The 24610-nt window shown below is 39.9% G+C and overlaps 2 protein-coding genes across 4 annotated transcripts; one reads left to right on the top strand and one right to left on the bottom strand.

The window, feature by feature from the left end:
* Nucleotides 1-24: 24 nt before the first annotated feature.
* On the bottom strand, nt 25-23402 carry si:ch211-106h11.1 (volume-regulated anion channel subunit LRRC8D). 3 transcript variants are annotated; one of them, XM_057345230.1, is made up of 11 exons: nt 23292-23402; nt 20371-20502; nt 19931-20089; nt 19712-19844; nt 18513-18587; nt 17999-18091; nt 5479-5576; nt 4341-5195; nt 3388-3638; nt 2756-3133; nt 25-2102 (listed from the first exon to the last, which is right to left on the bottom strand). In XM_057345230.1, exons 8-11 carry the CDS (start codon nt 5190-5192, stop codon nt 998-1000), a joined length of 2586 nt encoding a protein of 861 aa, XP_057201213.1. In that variant the 5' UTR covers nt 5193-5195; nt 5479-5576; nt 17999-18091; nt 18513-18587; nt 19712-19844; nt 19931-20089; nt 20371-20502; nt 23292-23402; the 3' UTR covers nt 25-997. The 3 variants fall into 3 exon arrangements, with proteins under 3 accessions (XP_057201213.1, XP_057201214.1, XP_057201215.1); XM_057345231.1 differs by having other exon boundaries at nt 19712-19749; XM_057345232.1 differs by lacking the exons at nt 18513-18587; nt 19712-19844; nt 19931-20089; nt 20371-20502; nt 23292-23402 and having other exon boundaries at nt 17999-18493.
* On the top strand, nt 14792-24577 carry LOC130561216 (zinc finger protein 383-like). The gene is made up of 7 exons (XM_057345402.1): nt 14792-14820; nt 18453-18581; nt 19621-19829; nt 19905-20053; nt 20402-20539; nt 23226-23391; nt 23689-24577. The coding sequence occupies exons 1-7, from the start codon at nt 14792-14794 to the stop codon at nt 23913-23915; spliced, it is 1047 nt and encodes a 348-aa protein (XP_057201385.1). The 3' UTR covers nt 23916-24577.
* The last annotated feature ends 33 nt before the right edge of the window (nt 24578-24610 follow it).

The following is a 24610-nucleotide window of genomic DNA, read 5'->3' as shown; positions in this document are numbered from 1 at the left end:
TCGTTCACGCCAATTCTAAACAAATCACAAGATGCAGCGACGTGATTGGATATTAGAGCTGCTTTTGTGAGAATCGCGTTTATCCTTTCATTGGACGGATGAGCGATAAGCGGGACTTTCGTAATTTCACAACACAAATTAAAATGAAGGCGAGAGATTGTAACGAAACACGGACATAATGTAATTAAAGAACTTGTAATAATGTTCAGTGTGCGTGTTAATTTGTATTTATTGTTTTATTTGTAGTAGAGCCATTGTTCATTTGAACCATTCTTTATGAGAAGTTTTTTGATCACAAAGCACAAGAGAAGCTCTACGTTAACATTTACTTAAAACGTTTTTGTCCAAACATTTTTTGGGTCAAAGTGTAAAACAATAAGTGTAGTCTACAAAGCTACTGTATGCTTGCAGGAATAGAGTTGTAGTTGTATGCTTTATACATTTTTAAGATTCTTTACGATATTTTAAAGTCACCACCACGTGACTTGTTAATAGTGACGTCATTCTCTTAAACAGCTTCTCTTTATCTGCATCCAGTTCCCTTTAGACCTGTGCTTATTTTTTAATACATTTTGTTAAGTCACTGTGCAAAATTATTATAATTTTTTATCTTTATTGAACAATTCTTTATGTTGATGTTGTCTTGTTTCATTTTCATTTTCTTTTTTTTCCAACCTATTTACTTGTTAATTATGTTACAATGTATTGTTTATTATCATAATTGAAATGTAAATGTATACTTCTTTATTCATAATAAAAAAAAATCTGCATCCAGTTCCCATGTATGCTATGTTTTTTTTATTCTAACCAAACTTTTGACTAGTAATGTACACAGAATCTCCCCTCTCATTATTTGCTGAAACTTCATTAAAAATCCAAATGTGACCACAACTCAACGTTTTCTTTTGTTAGCAGTGTGATCAACATACTGCATGTCTATGGATGTTAAAGAGCTTTATTTGAGCAAGATTAGTTCAGTTCGGTTTACGAGGAGGTTTTATATTCGAGACTCCAGCGCTGAGTGAAAGCTCCACTGTGCTGTGGAAAACACAGGAAAGCAGTCAGAATTGGGTCTGGATGGAGATTCTGAGGAAGGACAGGACAGGACGTCTTTGATCTGTCGAGGTAACGTGTGCATCAGCCCGTTTTCCACTAACAAACCTCCTCCACGAAGCCCAACACAACCCCCCAGCGCCAAGGGCAGCTCCTCCAGACAGTTTCCCCGTACATCCAGTCGAGAGAGCAGACGCAGACCGCCCAAACCAGGACCCAAGGAGACCAGCGAGTTATTAGACACGTTCAAGTTGCGCAGTTCCACGCAGTAAGCGAACAGCTCCTCGGGTAGATGTTCCAGCCTGTTCCCCATCAGATCAAGTTCAGCGAGGAGTTTCAGAGCTCTCACCTCCGCCGGCAGCTCCTCCAGGAGGTTTCCAGCCAGCAGGAGGCGTCGCAGCCGATGCAGCGTGAAGAGAGCCGACGGAAGATTCTGCAGCTGGTTGTGAGACAAGTCCAGGAGCTCCAGCGAGCGCAGAACTCCAACGCTGACGGGCAGTGCCAACACGTGATTGTGTGCCAACCGCAGACACGACAGATGGCGCAGGTGTTGCAGTCCCAGCAGCTCCTCCAGTGTGCGCAGAGCGTTGTGTCGCAGGTCCAAACTGCGCAGACCCGTCAGTGCCAGCAGTGCAGACGGCAGCCGTTCCAGCTGGCAGCCCTGTAACTGCACTTCAGCGAGTCCGGTCACACGTCTCAGTCCGGTCAACACCAGCAGTCTGGTGCCCTCGTTGTGTATCTCCAGTCTCATCAAACTGGCCGACACCTCGCTCAGCTCCCCGGGGATTTTCTGCAGCGTCCCGCGCAGCACCAGGACACGCAGGTGACGCAGCTGTCTCAGGCTGCAGAGGGCCCAGCCGCGTCCCATCCCGCCGTCGCTGCTCATCCTGCCGGTGAGGTGCAGCTCCTGCAGGCCGCGGAGCGAGTACATCCACAGCGGGATGTCAGCGGGTTGGGCGAAGGTGAGATGCAGCGTCTCCAGGTGCTCCTGCAGGTGTCGCAGTGCTCCGGGCTCCACTGATGCTGAGCAGTGATACAGATGCATCTCTCTGATGAATGAAGAATCATCAGTTACCGTCTCAATATAATCAGACTGTAATGAGGATGTTTGTATGGATTTTGTGTTTAAAACAATATGCACCGATCTTGAAATGAAAGATGAAATGAAATTAAAGTCTGAGACTTAAATCAAAGTCATATTACACATTTTACACAAGAATTGTATTGAAAAATACCATTTTAATTTCATGAAAAATGTAAATTCACAGCTGAAGACTACCACGTGTGTATTCATGTACAACTAGTTTAGGGTCACTTTACTGAAATATTTCTCATGATTAAAATTGTATTTAACAAAATGTGTTTTTCCAAATGAAGACATAAAAAATGTTTTTGAAATGGATGACGTGCGCCAAATACCGAAGAAAAATCAGTCAGAACACGTGAACACCATCAATACGGTTTAAATATTGTCATCTCAGGGTCAGACCCCAAAAATCTGCTTGATAAAATGACATTTCTGCAAATTCAATAAAATCTAGTTTTTGTGTGTTGTGAATTTTTTCATCACTCCCAAAGTTTTCTGATCAAATCTGCTCTAATTGATGAATGGAGTAGCGTAAAAACGTACATTGGTCTGAAGTCTCAGAAGCACCTGAAATGTGTGTAAATGTGGCTGTCTACACTATGTCATGTGTCATACCTGAGGGCAGTCATGTTGGATATCTGCGTTGTGAGTTTGGCGTCTGTGATCAGCTCTAACTTCAGCACCTGTAGCTGGTTGAGGGTGAAGAGAGCGGGTGGAAGATGTGGAAGAGCCACCAGCTGAAGAAGAGAACGACCCTCAGGGTCACATGTCATCATTGACCTCAGACGTTCAGATCCCCAGCGACGCTCCACGCTTTCCTCCAGCAGTCGAGTCTCGCTGACCGGTGACAGAAACACAGACAGACGCTGAGACAGAAGAGGATCGTACTGATCGGCCATGTGTAACAGAAACGCCAAATCATTGTGAAGATCCGGCACATCTAACATAGATCCTGTCTCACGCGGCTTCTGGAAGGAATACTGCCTCAAAGACCTGAGAAATCCAGAAAAAGAATCAAGGTTTCTTTTCCATAGCTCAGAAGATTGAGTTGAGTTCTCAGTTGTTGCTCTTAAAACTGCTCGGGACAAATAAAAAGAGAATTAAATGTGTAACACACTAATGCATACATTTAATGCAGTGGTCAGTGGTTTAATGCATAAGACTAATGCATACATTTCCATTTAATCTCACTGATGTATGGGAGAAATAACTGAGATAGTAAACAATGATATAACAAAACATCATACTTGTGAAAGATCCAGATGAGCGTGTAGACGGCGATGATGCCGAACAGGACGAGCAGTGAGATGTACGTCTGCATGAGTTTGCGCAGGATGGAGGAGAGCGAGTGACTGCACTGGTATGTGTTGTATCCGGTCAGCGTGTGTGTCTGCGGTCTGCAAACATGACTGAAAGTGATGGAGTTCAGCAGCGGACTCACGTAACTCACGATCAGAATGAACTTCAGCACTTTAAACACCGTCTGAGCCGTGTACACCTGCACACAAACAACAGCAACATCTCACATTCATACATGTCATGAAACATCCGTGCTGCTGCAGGTGTTCTAAATGGTTGGTTGGTAGTGCGTTGCTATATGGTTGCTAGGGTGTTATGGGTCATTACTGAGCTGTTGCTCCATTCTAAAAATGTTGGGTTGTAATATTGAAATATGAACAAACCCAACTGTTGGGTTATAAATGAACCTGTGATGGGTGGAAACATCCCAGCATTTTTTAGAGTTTCTAAATGGTTGCTGGAACGTTGCTAGATGGTTGCTAAAGGGGTTTTCAACGTGTTTCTCGTTGCCATGTCATTGCTATGTGGTGTCTAATGTGTTTTTTTAAGTTGTTATCTGTCAGCTTTATATTTGCTTAGGTGGTCTGGTTGGTTGTCAGTGTGTTGTTATGCAGTTGCTAGGGTGGTTGTCATGGCAAGTCTTTTTTTAGGTTATTAGGCCATTGCTTTACTAAAAGCCTGTAGCTTTACAGTTGCTAGGGTGTTCTGGGTGGTTGCTAAGTGAGAGAGGCTCTTGCTTTACAGCTGCTAATGTGCTCTGGTGGGTTGTCAATGTGTTGTTATGCAGTTGCTAGGGGGTTCTGATTGGTTTCCAGGATATTATAATGCGGTTGCTATGGTGGTTTTAGTATTTGACAGCGTGTTGATCAGTATTTAACTGAGTGAAATTAATTAGCGTCACCTTATAGATAACATCTGAGCTCTCGCAATGTGCACGGAACCTGCGGACTCTCTCGAACAGCGCTCGCGCCTGCTCACGATCACTGCGATCTAACGGTGCCGCCGCCCGAGAACCTTCCAGAGGATCCTGTGACGTCTGCGGGGGCATCACACGCTCCACCGGTGACAGACCAGAGAGTGTGGAGCAGCGAGAGCCGGCAGACGGGCACGGGGAAGGTTGAGTAGATCCGCTATCAGCCGCCGCCAGCAGGGGGCTGTCAGTCCCAGAGTCCACGCTTGACCTGCGTGTTTTAGAGGAACATGCTGCCTGACATTTGGGTCGCACCGTCTGTTCCGTCTCTGAGAAGCGGGCCGCGTCCAGTCTGGCCGCGTGGGACAGAGCCCGGGTCGTCCAGGGCGATTCGCAGCATTTGGCGAGGAGAGACAGAAAGTGCTCGATTCGGGCAGACGTCAGAGGAAAATGAAACCAGAAGCAGCCGCTGACCAGCAGAATCAACGTGTGCAGCAGCGTCACGTACGGCAGAAAGCGCGAGTACCACGGTAAAGCCTCGTGATAGCACACGTGACTGATGTAGACGTACTGCTGGAAGTCCAGGTTGGTGCGTCGACCCCTCGCCGGGCTGGTGAAGAGCGGGTCAGACTCGGGCTCTGTGGAGGAGCTGAAGTTACCGATGGAGGAACTCACGGGAACACACACAACACCGTCACGTGACAGCAGCAGAGTCCCCGCGAGGACGGACACCATCAGCATCAGCACCAGCAGATGATCCATGAAAACCTCCCACCACGGCTTTAACAGCTTATAACTGCCCTGACGCTCACCCATTGACCACAGCTCAGAGAGAGAGAACATCACCTGACATGACAGACAGAGAGAGAGAGAGTTAACTAATGACTCTACAAACACAAATCAAATCCAACGAAACTCGTTTCAACATTTGATGATTTGTTTTTGTTTTAATAAAGGAAGTTATGCTTTGTAATAGTGCAGTCCATTTCTACATTCACTTTTAGAATAAACTTTGAGAAAAACACACATTAACCTCTGAAATGTTTATAAAACACAAATATTGTTAAAGATTAAAGTAATACAATCTGTTACACTATTCAAATCCCAGATATGTTAAAAAAGTACTTACTCTGATGTGACTGTCCACTATTGTACAACTCCAGAGAGTTCAGTCCAGTGCAGACCGGATTCTTCAACAATACCCCTCAAACTTCACTAACTTTGCCCCTGTTTTCAGAGAGAGAGAGAAAGAGAGAGAGACACACTTGCACAGCTTTGAGATCACCATGGTGACCTGCACACAATAGCTGCTTTCACATCACGTAATGCAACACAGAAATTAACGTGATTTAAATAGACAGACTGTTACAATTTATACATACATGCTCATTTTTAATATTACAGTTTTCCTTCATTTTAAAAATATTAATTTCAAAAAGCGATTAAAATATGTTTGAAACACTTTTGGAGCTACTACAGAGTTGGCTTGTTGCTCTGCTCACTCATGTGTTTTATACATGTTGATGCAGGATGACTTTCTGTTGATCCTTTAATATCTACTAGAATTCTTTTGTTTCTAAAAACAATTAGGCTATATATTCTGAAAGAAATTAATACATAGGCGCTGCTAAAACAACACATTTCAGACCTGTAGGAATAAGTCTTGGGATCAAAGTGTTTTTAGAAATCATTAGGAATATAAATGTGTGCGTAATGTAGTTGAACAGCAGGTGTCAGCAACAGCTTCCTTCACGTCAATAAAAACTCCACTGCACTGGCTTCTTCAAGCACAAAACTAAACACAAATCTGATTTAGTCAGGTTTCTCTATGACTGTAAAAATGGATTTGTTGTTTCAACCTAAAAAAACTAACTAAAACTTTTAGTTAATTCAACATAAAAATGTTAGTTATTACGTGAATTTGATGCTAAATTGTTATGTTAACTAATATATTAAGTTGAATTAACTAAAACATTTAGGCAGCCATGTAACTTATTTTTTTAAGTTAAAGTAACAAATGATATCTGCTGAATCCCTGTGGCCTAATTATTGACTGAAAGAGATCACCCCAAAAATGAAAAGATTCTGTCATCGTTTATTCTCCCACATGTGTTTGTTAATCTGTATGTGACTCTTTTCTACAGTGAAACGCAAAAGAATATATTTTGAGAATAGAAGTCGTACAATAGAAGTCGATGGGGTTCAGTGTTGTTTGATTATCGACATTCTTCAAAATATCTTCTTTAGAAGAAAGAAACTCATACAGGACATGAGGATGAATAAATGTTGAGAGAATTCTTATTTTTTGGTGAACTATCCCTTTAAACATGCATTCAATTTGGCCCTCAATTTAGTTTACAACACCTAAAGTTGAAGTGTTCACAGACTACTACTAGTAAAATGCTGTTAGTATCTGTAGAGATGATAATATGAGAATGAATGTTTGATAGCGTGCAGGAACCCCCCCCCACATTCATAAAGTAACACCTTCAGTTCTCATGTGATGGGGATTTACAGCGAACCCACACATCTGATTATTTCAGATACAGTAACAACAACAACTGCTGAAATCAAATGACAAATCATCTTTATCTTTTCTTCATGACACCACTTTAAAAGCTTTAAAAGCTAAACATTTTCAGATTTTTCACACGAAGAGTGTGGAGGTGTAAATGAATGTAGATTGTCGAGATCAAATAATCTGGTTATGAGTAAATGTGATGAGAAATGTTTGAGTTGATAATGAGATCTTCAATTATATTGACTTTTGATTGCAGACAAATCTGAGCTCAGTTTGACACATTGTTGAGATGAGCGAAAGTTTCCATTATTATAATGTCATTGTTCTTTCTTGCGAGTTACAGCAAACCATGTGTCACATTTAAAGTGAAAATTCTGTCCGGACATTTTAAGAAAGCTGGTAACCGAACAAAGGCGATAACCATTGACTTCTATTGTGTAAACAAAAACACCAAATATAACCCGACAACCCAATACAATGTAATTGGACATTATCGTAAAAAGCTAATACATCCAGTATAAAATATATGTAAAAAAGTAATCAAAGCCACAGCAAAAAGACAATAAAACGATATTCACTGATCACATACTTGGCTCATTTTTAACTACAGTTTTAAGTTCATCTTAAACTGTGCAAAAGCAGGACATTGTCTTATATTAATTGCTAAGCTGTTCCAGCTAACAGCAGCTCTTACAGAAAAAGCCGAACGACCAAAGTTAGTACCTCTATACTTCACTTCACAAGTGTTTTTCTTACATTTACATTTACATTTACATTACGTTGAGCGACAAATTCATTCAGAGAAGAAGGTGAAAGATTCTTAACGATTTTATATATCAAACATGAGGATGTTTGATTTCTCATTTTTGGGTAAACTATCCCTTTAATGACCACGATTAAGCTGAACCTGAACAGACACACAAATCATAACAAGCACATTGACACAATTTCAAAGATTAAAGTGTGTGTGTACTTTCTGTGCTCGGATACATCAGTGTGTGTGTGTGTGTGTCCATCATCTCTTGCATGGACCTGTGGCTTCACACCTCTGGTTCTTCTACAGGGTGGAGTGTGAGTGTTCAGAGCTTCACGCCCTCCAGATTCATTCCTCTCTTCTATTAATAGTGCCGCGTCATGATACTGCAGAAGTGCATGTGAGCAGATCCATGTCAGTGTCTCTCTAAAGTTCATGTGACGCTCACGAAAAAATCATTGCAAATAATAAAACATTCACATTTTATCAGTTTGGCAGAGGCTTTTATCTAAAGTAACTTACAGCACACAGTCTCGACCAGGGGTTGGGAACCTTTTTTAACCAAAGAGCCATTTTTCTAGTTTTGGTTAATTCCATTTTGCAGAAACTACTATTATGTAGGGATGCACCGAATGTTCGGCCACCGAAAATGTTCGGCCGAAAATAGCAAAAAACGCAAGTTCTGTGAATGTGTGAAGTGGCCGAATAAACATTTTGGCAGTGCGTGTGTGTGCATGTGTGTGTGTGTGTGTGTGTGTGCGTGTGTGTGCGTGTGTGTGTGTGTGTGCGTGTGTGTGGAGCATTTTAAAGTGTCAGAGAACAGTACGGGACTTGCCGCACGGAAGTAAATGTCCGAATGAAAGCGTCTTTACCGGTCGGTCACTTTACTTCAGATGGAAGCGGGCTGTCTGACAGTAGCCCCGCCGCTCGCGACATCCTGTGACGTCATACAGTGGTCGCGAGCACACAGTTCCCTGTACTAAACAACTTGTCAAAGTATGTTCTGTGCACCTTCTGAGAGAACAGTGACAGTCAGCTTTTGTGGGCGGAGTTTGGAGGAGAGACGTGAACTGAAATGGTTGTCAGTCAACATCAGTCAGAATTGCTTGCATTGGATGTTTTTTTTTTCTCAAATCATTTTGCAATGTAGCCTATAATAATCCAACAGTTTTAGTTTATTCGTGTTTTTATCTTATAGGCCTAATGTGGAATGACAGTTTTTAATGAAGTGTTTTGTTGTAGGGGTTCAGAGTAACTTACATGACACTCTTTTAGCAGTCAGTTATAGGCCTAATTAATATAGGCTATTCATGAAGGGAGAGGGCTCAATCTTATATTAAGTTGTATTGTATTTTATTGAAAAGCCAGACAAATTATAAAAAGCACATTTTTGACTATTCAGTTTGTGCAATAGTGAAAAAAAATGGCTTAATAAATAGAAGAAATGCAAAAAACCATGTTTGGTATTATTCAGCCTTCGACCAACTGTTTCACATCATGTTCGGCTTCAGCCAAGAACTTTTGTTTTGGTGCATCCCTACTTATATACAGTATATATATGAAGAGTTTGGTTCCAAAATGAGACAACTCAGTTTTAATCATGTTTTTTATTATGTTATCATGTTTAAATTGTGTTTTATTGTGTTACACTTAGCTGTATTTTTTTGAGTTATTATGGCATAAATCAAAACAAACCAACTGCAGTTTGATTGATAGTAATTGGAATGCACAATAAAAAAACATGATTTTTGATTTTTTTATCTTAATTTCTTTTTTTTTTTGAGTTATCTCATTTTGGAACCAAACTCTACATATACATTTCAATGACTTCAATACTAATAACTTGATTTATGTCAACAGTCTCACTTATGGTCCCTGTGTGGATCAATTGTTCTTTTCCTTCGATAAGCTAACATGTCCACAGACAACTCAAAAACAGTGAAACAAACGAAACAGTCCATACATCTGAGGCTCCAAAAAAAGATTTCCATGACTTATAAACAACTTAAAGGTTTACATTAGGCCTCCATTTGATTAAACTTCATTATATCTCACATATAACAACTTTAAAAAGTGCTTGTTCCTGTAGTACTGATACTCACAAAATACTCCATGTGTGTCTTCTGCCTTGGCATGGGGTATGTTGATGTTCGACTTCTTGAAAGGCTGCAGACCGATCGGCGAATGTCTGACATCAGAGTATCGCGAGAACGTTTCGAAAGCACACAAATCTCTCTGCTCTCGCGGCACTCTGATGTCATATGCCGGCCGGTCTGCGCAATACCTTACGAAAGCGAACATAACTAGCGTCTTGCTAATAGCTTTGTAGTTCGGTTCGTACGTGGTCAAGACACTAAAATACCGGCATTGAAACTCCTCAGTCAACCCTGACAGCTGTATGTATGGACTTCATATGTGAGAAAGACTGCTCACACAAATATGTAAGGGATAATCCACAGCTAGCCGTGTGTTAAAGGGTTTTAAACGGGTCATATGACACGGCTAAAACGAATATTTTTGTTTGTTTTAGATGTAATGCGATGTGTATACACGATTTAAAGTTGGCTGTAAAAAACGCTGTATTTTCCACATACATGTTTGTATCTCCTCTTTGCTCCACCTCTCTGAAACGCCAGATTTTTAACAAAGCTCATGGCTCTGAAAAGCGAGGTGTGCTGTGATTGGCCAGTTAACCAGTGCGTAGGGACTCCTTTAATGCACGACATGGAGGCCAAGAACCACCCTACTTAAAGCATTATACCATGGTCATTTGCCAAGATAAAGCTTTTATTGATGTTTACGGTGTAATTTTAGATCGAACAGATGAAAATGGTGGTTATTTTGTCAGTACATTTCAAATGTAATGAAACTGACTAGAGCTACTAGTACATTAAAGGGTTTTAATGCACACCTTCCAGCCAATCAGAATCGAGCATTCAAACAGACCATGGTATAAGACGAGTTAAACACAGCACATCCATAATGACGCGTCGCAGTTTGCTTCCATCCGTTCACCTGATACTTTGCTGCATGATGTGTTTTTAAAACGTTTTACATGTGATTATAGCGAGGCAACGAGTTCTGTATCAAACACCACAGAGAGCCGTAACTTTCAACAATGCATGACGCTCGCTCTTCTAAACTCCTCGCGCTCTAGGTATCTTGAATCTGGGCGCGAAAGGTTACCATAGAAACGTTGTTGCGCATAGCACTGCATGCGTGTATTGGCCAGGACAACCTGAAATATTCATATATATTATGATGTTTTAACAATCAAATGATGGTGAAGGGTAAGGCCTGATTCACCTTTCGAGTCTTTTCCGCTCGCATATTCGTTATTTTAAATGTAGACACGCGGCAGGCGCGCGGAAATAGGGGGCGACGCGACGCGTTCTTTTGACAAGAACCAACCAGCCAATATAGACAAGATCAATTAAAATGGAGACACAGATGATCACAGCATAACTAAATCTAGTAGCAGAGTTATTGCAAGGTATTTTCAGTGCATATAATCCATACATCCTTTGTTTATACCTCGTCTCAATGGCTATCGTGGCCCATGGTTGCTTAGCGACGACACACGCCAGGAGAACGCAAAGTCCAGGCGCTTTGGAAAAAAAGGAGATCGCAGTGCTATGGAAAGCCAGGAGGGTCAAAAACGCGCGAATTTTAACACGTCAACAACGTGTAGAGTACGTGTTGTTCCATACAGTGCAGCTCGCACTGTTTTTCCACGCGGTTTTAGACGCGAAATGTTAATCGGGCCTAATACTGTGTTCACACCAAACGCGAGCAATCACGTTCCAGGCTCTTTATTACTCGCGGGAAAAGTTCGTTATTTTCGCGTGAGTGACGCGAAAACTCTTCGCACGAATTCATAGCTCGAGTTGAAAATGTTCAACTTGCGCGGAAGAACGCCTCAAACGCGCCGCCCGATTCGTGTCATTCGCATTCGTCTATGCGCGTCTTTGCATTGACTTGGTATGTAAACGTTACTACGCATGCGCACTTTTGTGACCCCACCTTAACTTCCGGTACACATTCACAAACAATAGAGTGCCTGTAGATTATTTCTGATAACAATCAAAAGAAAACGAGAAGAAGCGTTACTTGGCTTAACTTGTCTCTCCAATATTTTGAATTTAGACTGCGATACCAAGCTCAACCGCCAGGTGTCAGTGTACTATACGGTTTCTTTAAATGCGACCGAACTACAGGACCCATTCAACAAATTGTTTATTTAATAAAATGAACTTACAACAAAATTCAACAAATCTTTTATTAATACAATTATTATACAGTAAAAATATAATACAAATGAATATAAACATAAGTTAAATAAAATATAAATAGTTACAGTATATTATTAGACACTAACCAAACACAAACCGTAAATTAACTGGGGGTCAGGCGCACGCGTCCGATGAAACGGTGTATACAGGGCATGTCTTTTATCAGTATGTGTGAGGATCAAACCTTTGTGTTGCTAGCACAATGAGCTACAGGAAATGATTTCTGTGTGTTGAGAGTTGGGTTTATAATTCAATTCAAAGTCATATTAATAATAACTTGTTAACCCATTATTATCTTCATCTCTTTATGTTAAAATACACATGTACAGTAAGAGTTCTGTAGTTTCTGAAGGAGGATCTGAAATTGACTGTGAGTTTTTTCTTGTGATGATAGCGACAGAGAGTCTGTCAAATGTTCCGCACAGGTCTGATGATGTCACACAGTGAAACTGTGAGTATGTTGAGTACATCACAGCAGAGCCATTCCCACACCCACCAAAGAGCTCGCTGAAAATCCAGAAGACAAACCACACAGATGGTGTGAATACTGAACAGCTCATGAGATGGCAGAACATTGTAAAGAAATCGCATGGGCTTTTCTGAGACGATCTAATCACGCTATATGTCATCGTCCTTCACTAACTGCCTACAACTCTCAAACATTTCATCTGCTGACTTTTCTCACAAAACATTTTACACACTCACACATTTCAAACCATTCACAGCCTTGAGAAAGAAGAACACATGAGATCTCAGTTACACCACCGTTATGTCTCCAAGACATCAATGAGATTAAATACAGAGCAAATGGAAACTTTGGTTTGAATCTCATCTAATATCTCTCCTGAGAAGAAGAGACAAAATCTGACGAACGTCTCTGTCATTAGAGTTTGAGAAGAGATGTCGATGTGTCAAACTGAGCTCAGATTTGTCTGCAATTATTACGATATGAACTCAAATATTTCTCATCAAATTTACACACATTTTTTATTTAATTTTTTAAAAGTGTTGTCTGTTATTCTCTCTCATGTGGTTGTAAACCCGTGTGTGAGTCTTTCTTCAGTGGAACGCAAAAGAAGATATTTTGAGAAATGTGGTTTTGTGTTCATACAATGGAAGTCAGTGGGGTTCAGTAAAAAGCACATCACTCCATGACACTCGAAAGTGTTTTCAAAATTAAAAAGCCTTTATTGACACATGGCCTTATCTAAAATCGCATCGCACGTACAACGACGCGTTGAGGCGAACAAGCCATGTGTCAATAACGTTTTTTTTATTTCGAGTGTCTTGATGTGTTTTCTGATGAATTAAGAAACCCCAGATCCAAAGAGCACCGATTTATGGACAGTAGCATTCTTTGCAATTTTTGATGTATGATCGACGGGGTTCGGTGTTGTTTCAACTCGAATCAAATCCCTTTATTGTCACTCAACCGTATACACAAGTGCAACAGTAGGTGAAAAACTTGGCTGCAGTTCCGACCAACATGGCAGTATGACAGATTACAAGTAACAAAGAATTACAATACTTTACAGTGAACATTTCTTGTACAAGTGTTAGACCATAATATAACAAATGACACATAAAATCATGTTTAGAATGTTATCAACATTCTTCAAAATATCTTTTTCTTGTGTTCTGCTCACACAGGTTTGGAATGACACGAGGATGAATAAATGATGAAAGAATTCTCATCTTGGGGAGAAACTATTCCTTTAACAATCGTCTTGACGCATGTTTTGCACGAAAAGTATAGCAGGTCTTTCTTTTAAATGAACATGTTTAAAGATTAAACTACATAATATTAAAAACCTGAGTGTGGCCAAAGTGTCCAGATACTCTTTTGTGGTCACTGTGTGATGTGTTTGTGTGTTATGAGCAGGAAATGTTCTGTATATGTTTGCGGGTCATTATAAAGAGGGCCGTGAAGGTGTGTCGTGAGAAAGTCACACATTTGTTTGTCACCCGCTCATCTTGTCTTATCACTATAACCACAAACACAAGACCATGTGACCGTGCTCACTGACAGATAACTGACATCACGCCATGAAGCTCTCACAAAACTCTGCTTATCGACAGATTACACCACGAAATCTGTTGATACTCGTCAACGTTGTTAAACCTGCGGTGTGATATCACATCACAATAAACCTTTACATCTGAGGTTCATTTACATCTGTAGCACAAACACGCTCACGTTTATTCGTTTATCGTTAAAATCATTCAACAGAATGAGTAACACGTTGATGTGTTTACATGAAATCATATCATCATAGATTCAAGGTTCAGATTTAAGATAGTAAGATAAAAATGCTTAGTTACACGTATTTTTTATTTTATAAGAACATTTGAAAAGTAATAATGAAAAAATATATGTATTGTTTTTCAATTTAAAATGCATTTTGCTCATGCTTTACGCTCATTGAAGACCATTTGAGACACAGATGTAAAGCAGTGTGAGAGTGTGAACACACACACGGACACACACGCAAACAAACACACACGCGCACACAAACGTGCATACACACACAAACACACAAACACATGCACACACATACGGGCGCACACAGACACACACACACACCACACAAACAAACACACATGCATACACAAAAACACACGCACGCACACACACACACACGTGCGTACACAAACACACGCACATACAAACACACACGTACACATACACACAAACACACACACACACACACACACACACACACACAGGTGGGGAAATCTGGTTTCAATGAGAATGAACATGTTCAATCCCCCCACCACAAAGCCAGCAGGTTTGTGATTGTTATCGAGAGCACGTCTCTGTGTTTCAGGAGCGCTGGTACTGTGGTAAACGTGGTAAAGGGCTGTGTGTCTGCAGATGGAGCAGGTGAAGCACGGGGCTTGTGGGTAAGATCGAGCAGGAGCTTAAGGGGGAGATGGAGGGTCTGGTGGGCTTTTTCTTTTTGCCTTCATCTCCTCGTTTTTTCGCTTCGTCTTTTTGAACGTGTCTTTCTAGGAACTGGAAACACAACACACGGCACTTTCTCGTAAGTTGCTTTGGTTAAAGAAAGTGTCTTTCAGTCACAATGAACACAAAGTTAGGTGGGGGGTGTTGCAGAAACATCAGAAACACATTTCTCCCACTATTCAGAGTCAAATGATGCCTTGTTTTAACCCCGTGTTGGGTCAAATGTACACATTTTTGGGGTTCATTAACACACCCTCAAGTTGTTTCAAATATGTATAGATTTCATTGTTCTGATGAACACAGAGAAAGATATTTGGAAGAACGTTAGCAATTTTCTGTTCTGGGACATCATCCACTACCATAGTCTCAAGTCTACTTTATTTATAGAGCCCTTTCCACTACAAAGTAGACCAAAGCACTGTACAACCACAACAAAATAAGAAAATAACTTCAAGATCAAACATAACAGAAAACAAGAAATATTACAACAATTCATCTTACAAAAATCAACAATTAAAAGCAGTAGAAAACAAGTTTGTTTTCACGCGTGATTTAAAAACATCAACTGAGGGTGCGGATCTGATGTCAGGTGGAAGGGTATTCCATAGTCTTGGGCCGGCGACCGAAAATGCACGATCCAATAAGCAATTAAATGATCTTTGAGGTCTACCAGAGTTCATGTGAAACAAGTCCGTAATATATCCTGGGGCCTTATCATGGACAGCTTTAAAAACGTACAGCAACACCTTGTACTGAATCTGATATTTAACCGGAAGCCAATGCAGCTTTTCCAAGAATGGAGTGATGCTCCCATTTATTTGTACTAGTGAGGAGCCTCGCAGCTGCATTTTGGACAAATTGCATTTTTGCAATAAGAGATTGACTCTCTCCCAAATAAATTGCATTACAGTAGTCCAAGCGGGAGGAGATAAAAGCATGAATCACCATCTCAAGGTCAGAAACAGACAAAAAAGATTTCATTTTTGCAATAGTCCTCAATTGAAAAAAGCAACCCTTTACCACAACTTTTATCTGTTTATCAAACGTTAGAGCAGAGTCAAAAATTACACCCAGATTTCTTATTTGTTGCTGGACATTTATAGTCAATGTACCCAACACATCGTTTATGTCACAGTCAACCTTATTTGGCCCAAAAACAATTACTTCCGATTTATTTGCATTTAGCTGTAGACGATTTTGCTCTAACCAGTACTTCACCTCCTCAAGACATAATAACAAAGATGAATGAGAAGTTGATCCTCCAGATCTAATAGGCAAATAAATCTGAATATCATCAGCATAAAGATGATAAGACATACGGTGCTTTTTAAAAATATGCAAACAAAATAGGCCCCAATATGGAGCCTTGAGGTACTCCACAGTCAATAGACACTGACAAGGAAGAAAATTCCCCAACCCTCGCTGAGAAGGATCTTGCCTTTAAATAAGGAGAAAACCATTTTTAAAACAGTCCCTCTCAGACCCACAACATGCTCCAAACGTTTAATAAGGATATCATGGTCTATTAGATCAAACGCTGCACTAAGGTCAAGCATAATTAAAGCCCCTTGACTACCCGAGTCTACAATGAGTAACAAATCTCGCAATAGAGCTGATTCAGTGCTGTTTCCTGCCCTAAAACCAGACTGAAAAACATCTAGCACATAATTTTTAGCCAAAAAAGAGCTTAACTGAGATAAAACCACTTTCTCCAATATTTTCGAGATACTGGGCAGCTTTGAAATTGGCCGATAATTTGTGAAGTCCAAAGGGTCCAGAGTAGGCTTCTTGAGAAGTGGCTGAATGACCGCTTGCTTAAGGCATGATGGGAAAGAACCTGTAGAAAGGCTACAATTCAAAATAGATGTAATACTTGGTCCAATAAAGTCAGCTGTCGCACCAAGTAAACCTGAGGGCAAAACATCCCAACTGGTAGCTGGGCGTTTCAATTTAGCAATAATATCACTAATATCAATAGATGAAACTAGATCAAATCATCAAAAGTGTTGACAACAGTAGAGTTCATCACATGGACTCCACTCATCCACATTTATCCAAGTCACTGTGATAAATTAAAAGTCTAAGGCATTATGTGAAATAAAATAATTTAAAATGAAGGTTTTGTTTGTAATCGAACGTGCATTGACCAGCGACATCTTTAAAGTCTGCTTGACCAGACATTACCACCTCAGGATATAGTAGGTTACTAAATTCGGCACCACTGAAAGACGACATAGACTTTGCTTCCAGGTAAAAGCGCAACGCCGACGAACATCCAGCCAGAGAACACTGTACACGCGGTGGCAGCACAGAATGACGAGAGAAATACTTGTTTCCACTGCTACTCGACAAGTCCACAACAGTCGAGCGAATATGAAGCAGGGTACTGCGATCATAAACCCACCGCGACTAACATGGACAAAACTAAAAATATAAAAGAACAATCAGAGAGGAGCGACGGCAGGCCACTACACTGGTCGGCGCCATCTTGACTCCCTGCTGATGATCTACTGTATGTCTAGAGGACAAACCTTAGTAGGAAAAAATATTGCATTTTTAGTTCTGTTGAACACAAATTAGATATTTTGAAGAATGAACAAAAAAAACCCGTTCTGGGGCACCTTTGACAACCATTCAATTCTTCCTATTATGGTAGTCAATGATGTCCCAGTACTGAAAATTACTGACATTCTTCCAACTATCTTTCTTTGTGTTCATCAGAACAATGTAATTTGGTATGAAATTACATGAGAGTGAGTAAAATATGACATATGATGTTTTCAGAGAACACATGATCGCTGTGTGAAGCTGTACTATGCTGCCAAACTACATGGAACTGCACACATCTGATGGCATCACAACGGCGCAAATCACAAAACAAACTTTCTATCAGTTTTGTAGTTTGTTTCATGTGTTAGTTGAGAGTTTTCTTTAAGTATTCTGATAACAAACTGCTGGTACAAATATGACTTTTGTGCGGCTATGAATTCATGAACCAAAGCAGTGGAGAAATCACATGTGGGGGGGGGGTTTGGGGGCGCTCTGCGGTCTGTACAGGTCTGTAGTGTTCTGATGATCATTATTCACTGTGTTCGATGAGGAGGTTCTGGATCTTACTGATGTTTGGAGGATGCTGGTCGTCTGAAGATCTGGTAAGACATCGAGCTCCAGTTTTACTCCTCAGACATTATTGTGTCCCAGATGTTTCTCCTAAAATTAAAAAGACAAAAAAGAAATGAGTTGAACCGCTGACATAGAGTAAAAGTATGAAATGAATGTAGACACCACGAGCTCAGATCATTTGACTTGAATTAAAACGTTAACTGAGAGACTGTCCAGGTCTCTTCTTCTCAAGCTTGATTGACACACGTGAAATAACTGTTCTCAAATCATTGTATTCATCAGAACTAAACTCACACGCTTCAAGACATTTTTTAACTTATTTGGACACTTAAACTGTCTTATTAGAAATCAACAAACAACTCTGAATTTGTTCTTTGAGTTATGAGACATTATTATTTGCGAGATGTGAAATGACATTGATTGACACCTTGTGTTTTTTGACCATCAGGATTAGTCAACCGAATCTCGCAAAACTCACACACTTCCTCTCCCCCCACCACCCACCCACCCGCTTCAGAACCGAGACACGAGAGACACTCGCAGAAGCAGAAGAACATCTACAGCGGCCGTCTGACGGGTGAGTCTGTTGAGAGATAATCATACAAATATAAACACTGAGATCAAACAAAGATGTTTACAACAGTTCTCCGTCTGATTTTTCTTGTTGAAAAATTATTTCTATTATGTAAATGAATCATAGTTTTACCACCGATAAAATCTGAAAAAAGAACATGGCTAAATCAGGGAAACCACAAATTAATCATGGTTTTACCATGGCATTTAGAGTGAAACTGAGGTCTTCAGACGTGATCATTCCTCACAAATCGACTAATTTTCTGGAAATTAAAATCATGATTCATTTTCCTGTGTCATATCGCAGGATGCTTTTGAATGTTGTTTAGTTATTTTGACAATAATACATCAATATGTGTATTAGATGATTTGAAAATAACAATGTGTTTAAAATAAATACACATAATTACAATTGTTTTAAATGATTTACATCACAATGTACATTTTAAAACAACAGAGCAAAAGACTGTTTGCACAACTAATGAGTATTTTCAGAATGTTGAAGTTGTAAGGCCAGTGAGCTTTAAAAGAAAACAAATGCATTCAAATTTACATTTACATTTAGTCATTTAGCAGAGGCTTTTATCCAAAGCGACTTACAAATGAGGTAAAAAATGGAAGCAATTGGAACAACATAAGGACAACAAAAGCAAAAAAAAGTTTTTTTGGGGGGGAATATTTGAAAGTAATTCAATGAAAAATGGAAGTGATTGTTTCAGTAAGGTGGAGTGAATGAGATGCCGCAGGTGTTCAGCGCCGGTTTACTCTCTTAACCTCACGTTCACATGTAATAACTGAATTTACCCTTTAACAGGTGCCAACCAACCACATTCTGCACATGTGCTAAACGCTAGATTATTGTTGTACATGTGTTCAAATAATCCTTCGCAACAATACATTCTGGAAAATGTTGTTTTAAAAATGTTATATCATTGTTTTTATTTAATTGGTTGGATAACAGAATAAATGTCAGAATATTATGATGTAATTTAATATATAACATTTTCATAATAAATCTGAACTTTGTTGTGATTTAATTTCAGATTTTCAGTCAAGGGAATGCCACGGTCCTTTCTTGTGAAAAGTAAGAGGGCGGGGCATCGCTCCTCACGCTCCGCCCACTCCCAGCATCACCTGAATGATGGACGGGTGTCCAGTAATGAACCGCTGTCCTGTACGAACACAGAGAGAAGCGAGCCGTCATCAGAGTTCAGGAGTGAGACTACACAACACTGGTGTTCTTCTACAGCAGGTACACGACACACATCTGTCGACACACAATAAACAATAATCACACACACGATGAGAATAATGTTGCGTGTGACAGAGAAGCAGACAGACGCTCAGACGAACCTGTCGTCCTTCACCTCACTGGAGACAGAGACGGATGTGATGCGTCTGCTTCAAGTGTTCCTCGCTCACCATCAGCTGATGAACGTCCAGGCGTCTCTGTGTGAGTGTTTGCTCTGTGAGAAGGTGAGACCACCGCCATGACATCCTCTACATCATCACCTGAAACATTACGTTATTCACAAGGGTTTGTCTGAGAAATTGAGATGTTTGTTTATTGTTGCACAAATATAATACGTTCTAATAAGATCAGGCTGAATTTTATGTTCTGGAAAACCACAAGAATTCCTCAGAGAATCACGTGTGGTTTCAGAACACTTCACATGTAATCACACGCCAATGTCAAACCCCACGTGATACTTGAACAAAAATGAAGATAACAGGATGAATAAACGCTCGTTGTAGTTTTCATTTCTGCTCTCGGTACTGAGAAGTAATCTTACTCATGATTTATTGACGGATGTTTTCTGTCAGCTCCTGTCGTCTGCGGTGGGTTTGGCATCTCACTTGAGTAAGTCACATGTCAACGGCGCTGCTTTCCCATTGGCCGGATCCCCGGCTCACGCTCGGCAGCACTATGAGTACGGACCAACAGAAACTCTCAGAGTGAAGGTAAAACACATACTTGCATACTGCATACTAGAGTAATGCACAACACACTGCTTACAGGAGTAATAATAGTGTGTGTGTGTGTGACAGTGTGATCAGAGATGGGCACAATACATCAAAAACTATTTAGTTACAAATTACAAATACTTACTCATAAAATGTATTTAAATAAAATACAAAATACTGCTCTGAAAAATGTATTTAATTAAAATACAAGTAATTTGTAATTTGAAAATACAGAAATACAATATTTTTTACAAGCAATCATTTAAAGTGCGAGAGTAACACTGGCGTAGATACACAGAAGAAAGAAATAAAGGTTTCCTAAACAGAAGTCCATCAAACACACTTACATAAACACGTAGGCCTTCACGTCATTTTAATATTATTATCATTATAGATTTATCTGATTCTCCCGCGACCAAGGTCCGTTTACGGAAGTCGTGCCACTCGGCGGCCATGTTTGCAACGCCTCTGTGCAGTTAATAGCAAGTCCACTGTCCTATCTACTTTAATGGGGGAAGGCAAATATTTTTTAAATCGCTGTCAAAAATCACAATTAAACAGCATATGTCCTATCAATAATTAAACCTGACTTGAATTGTACCATAACTTGGGTTTGCTAAGATTAAATGATGCTAAAAATCTACTTTTTCCTGATCGCTTCATATACTGTGCATGTGCACAGCCTGGCAAGCGCCTCACGAGAGCCCCGCCCCAGAGAATCATCAGTCAACTCAATACTGATTGACGATTGGCCCGTATCACTGGAAGGCGGGACTTCCTTCGCTAGAGCGGCCATATTGAGCGTTGCATTCCTCCCCATTCATTGTAATGGCAGTGGCGCATCTTGTTAATATTAATATCTTTACCGCGACCCACCCGCAATTAATCTTACTGTTATTTTTTGTTACTTGTACCACCTGCCCACAGATATAACTGCGATCCAGCATCACTAGACAACACTCTTCAAGTTAGCAGAGTCACTCTTTAGCTAACAGATAAATTCTAGCTATTTGCGCTAATCTTTTGTCCTATGACTTTCAGTGAACGATATCTGATAGTAGATTTTACTAGATACTTTACCTTTAAGCACTTTGAGCACAAAAGCAGTTTCTTTACTTTCTTTGATTAAATCAAAGTACCTCGAGAGTGACTGGAAAAGGTTGCTTTTGAAACACTCTCGCGACACGTTAATGCGTGCGCAGCCTCGGAATAAGTCAATCGCACTTAATAACAGACGGGTCTGACTCGGTTGAAAAAACGATCAAAACGTATAATTCAGCTAGTGGGTGGGTTACCCGCGCTTTGACTCTCATCCAGATGCACTATGATCGTCCGTTCATTTTTGCTAGCATTTACAGGAACAACATTAATGTTTTGTCCTTAAATGAACACAAAATGTCTTGTTTTTAACACAACTGTTTTTAAAGTGTGTAGCGTTCAAAGCAAACTGCACAGTATGTTTTATAGACAAATGACAGGTGTACATCTACATCTTTTCTCAGACTCATCTAGCAATGAATGTCTATCTGTTTTTCTACAGCACATCAATAACTTTGACATTTTTAAAGATATTAAAGGTATACTTAAATATGCCTTAAAATATTACCTTCTTAAATATTTTCAGCAATTTAAAGGGATACTTCACCCAATAATGATAATTCAGTCATCATTTACTCACCCTCAGATTGATCCAAACCTGTGTAAATTTCTAGAGATTCTAAAGATTTCTAAAGATATTTGGAAGAATGTCAGATCTCATTCCCCATCGACTCCCATAGTATTTAGTTTAGGGTCAGTCGTGGTCTAATGGTTAGAGAGTCAGACTCGTGACCAGAAGGTTGCCGGTTCGATTCCCAGGGCCAGCGGGTAACGACTGAGGTGCCCTTGAGCAAGGCACCTGACCCCTACTTGCTCCCCGGGCGCTGCAGTGATAGCTGCCCACTGCTCCGGGTGTACGTTTGTTCACCACTTGCTGTGCGTGTGTTCACTACTCTCTGGATGGGTTAAATGCAGAGTCACATTTTGGGGTCACCATACTTGACAAATAATTGAATTATTATTATTATTATTTATTTTCCCTACTATGGCAGTAAAGGGAAATGAGATGTGAAGTATCCTTTAATGGAATGAAAGATCACCAAAGTCTAGGATTCTTTACTGTTTAATAAAATAAATTTAATTTTTTTTAATATTTGTGTTCTGCTTGCATTTACGGTGCCACAAGCTCAAATTATTATTGATAGCTCAAATTTTATTACATATTTCAGTATCAAAATTTGCCCCACCACTTTCGGAACAGTGCCACCACTGCCTGGTGAAATTATTGTAGGCAAGAATAAAATGACATATTTGAAAAAGTATTTAAGTATTTTAAAATACAAAATACAGTCTCTCAAAGTATTTAATTACAAATTACATTTGACTTTTTTTGTTAAGGAAAATACAAATTACAAAATACTCAAAAGTAATTAAATACGTATTTCAAATACATGTAATTAAAATACTGCCCATCTCTGAGTGTGATGTGGTCGAGTGTTCATGTTGTACATTTTTAATTCGTCTCTCTCAGTGGAAACAGAAGGTTAAGCTGACTGCAGTGCATTGTGGGATACAGTACATAGATGATTCAGTGTACTAAACTGTACAGAAACCTCACAGAAGTATGTTATTGTGTGTGTTTCAGGAAAGGAGTTTTGGTTGTAAGATTTGTGGGAAAGTGTTTAAGAGATCGTCGACTCTCTCCACACACCTGCTCATCCACTCGGACACTCGACCGTTTCCCTGTCCATACTGCGGCAAGAGATTCCACCAGAAATCTGACATGAAGAAACACACCTTCATACACACCGGTGAGACACACACACCAGGCTTCTCACCTGAAATACACGATCCTTCATGAGACACAAGAAACACACACATGATCTCACCCAGTGTGTTTGTGAGTGTATTACCTGTGTATGAATGCGTGTTTGTGCGTAGTTGTGTATCTCACCGATGTGTTTTTGTGTGTTCTCTCCCTGGTGTGTTTGAAGGAGTTTGCATTTGTGTATCTCACCAGTTTGTGTGTGTGTTTGTGTGTCTCTCTCACCGTGTATGAAGGTGTGTTTCTGTCTCACTCACTGCGTGTGTGTGTGTGTGTGTTTCAGGTGAGAAGCCTCACGTGTGTGTGGTGTGCAGTAAAGCGTTCAGTCAGAGCTCTAATCTGATCACACACAGCAGGAAACACAACAGTTATCATCCCTTCAGCTGTCCTCACTGTACGCTCAGCTTTCAGAGGAGACTGGAGCTACAGCGACACCTACAGACACACACTGACAACAACAACACTATCACAGGACCTGAGAGAAAACAGCTGTCTGACAACACTTACTGACAATAATCTGTTTTACACCTAGCGTTCAACTGCACCACCCGTGGTACAAACACCATTCCAAAGAGATCTCTGCATGAGTTATGATATTATGATGAACTAAACTCAAACATGACCGTGTGTAATAACTGTGACATTATAAAGATTTCCAGATAAATTGCTTTGACGTCGGAAAATTACACTATATAAACTCATTTTTACTAAAAAAGTTTTTAATACCAAAGAATTTTGTTGAATAATAGCAGAAGATTTTTCCCGACCCTTACATTTGTTAAATTAAGCCAGAAAATGTTTATATTTGACAGTTTAAGCATATTCATTTATCAGCCAATAGTTGGGTTTGTTCCTTTTCGACCCAGTGCTGGGTATTAAATATACACAGTCATTTTTTCCTTTCTTGACACTGTAATTATTTTAATGTATACGATCATACGCTATCACTCTGTCTATATAACATGAAAATAAACGTTTATACTCAATGTCTGAAAAATGCATTGTGTGCTCATGGTGGTCTTTAGCAACACGAGAATGATAATATACCATTATTAGTGTTTTAAACAAGCAAACTCTCATACTTGTTCTTCACGATGCGTTTGTGTTTGTCTTTGACTCTCCGAAGAACATCATCACTGATTCATCATGACAATCCTGACGTATATATTCAGACAGACCATCATGTTTACATCTAATGTTTGATC

Source organism: Triplophysa rosa, linkage group LG11, assembly GCF_024868665.1.
Source record: "Triplophysa rosa linkage group LG11, Trosa_1v2, whole genome shotgun sequence".
Lineage (NCBI taxonomy): Eukaryota > Metazoa > Chordata > Actinopteri > Cypriniformes > Nemacheilidae > Triplophysa > Triplophysa rosa.
This window is presented reverse-complemented; position numbering and strand designations above follow the sequence as displayed.

Coding starts and splice junctions, on each gene's coding strand:
- si:ch211-106h11.1 (XM_057345230.1), bottom strand. CDS start 5,192: ATGTTCTCTCTCTCTGAGCTGTGGTCAATGGGTGAGCGTCAGGGCAGT. Junction 3,134..3,387: donor CTCATCTGGATCTTTCACAA/GTATGATGTTTT, acceptor TGGATTTCTCAG/GTCTTTGAGGCAGTATTCCT. Junction 2,103..2,755: donor TCCAACATGACTGCCCTCAG/GTATGACACATG, acceptor TTCATTCATCAG/AGAGATGCATCTGTATCACT.
- LOC130561216 (XM_057345402.1), top strand. CDS start 14,792: ATGGAGCAGGTGAAGCACGGGGCTTGTGG. Junction 14,821..18,452: donor GTGAAGCACGGGGCTTGTGG/GTAAGATCGAGC, acceptor TTTGACCATCAG/GATTAGTCAACCGAATCTCG. Junction 23,392..23,688: donor ACACACCTTCATACACACCG/GTGAGACACACA, acceptor TGTGTGTTTCAG/GTGAGAAGCCTCACGTGTGT.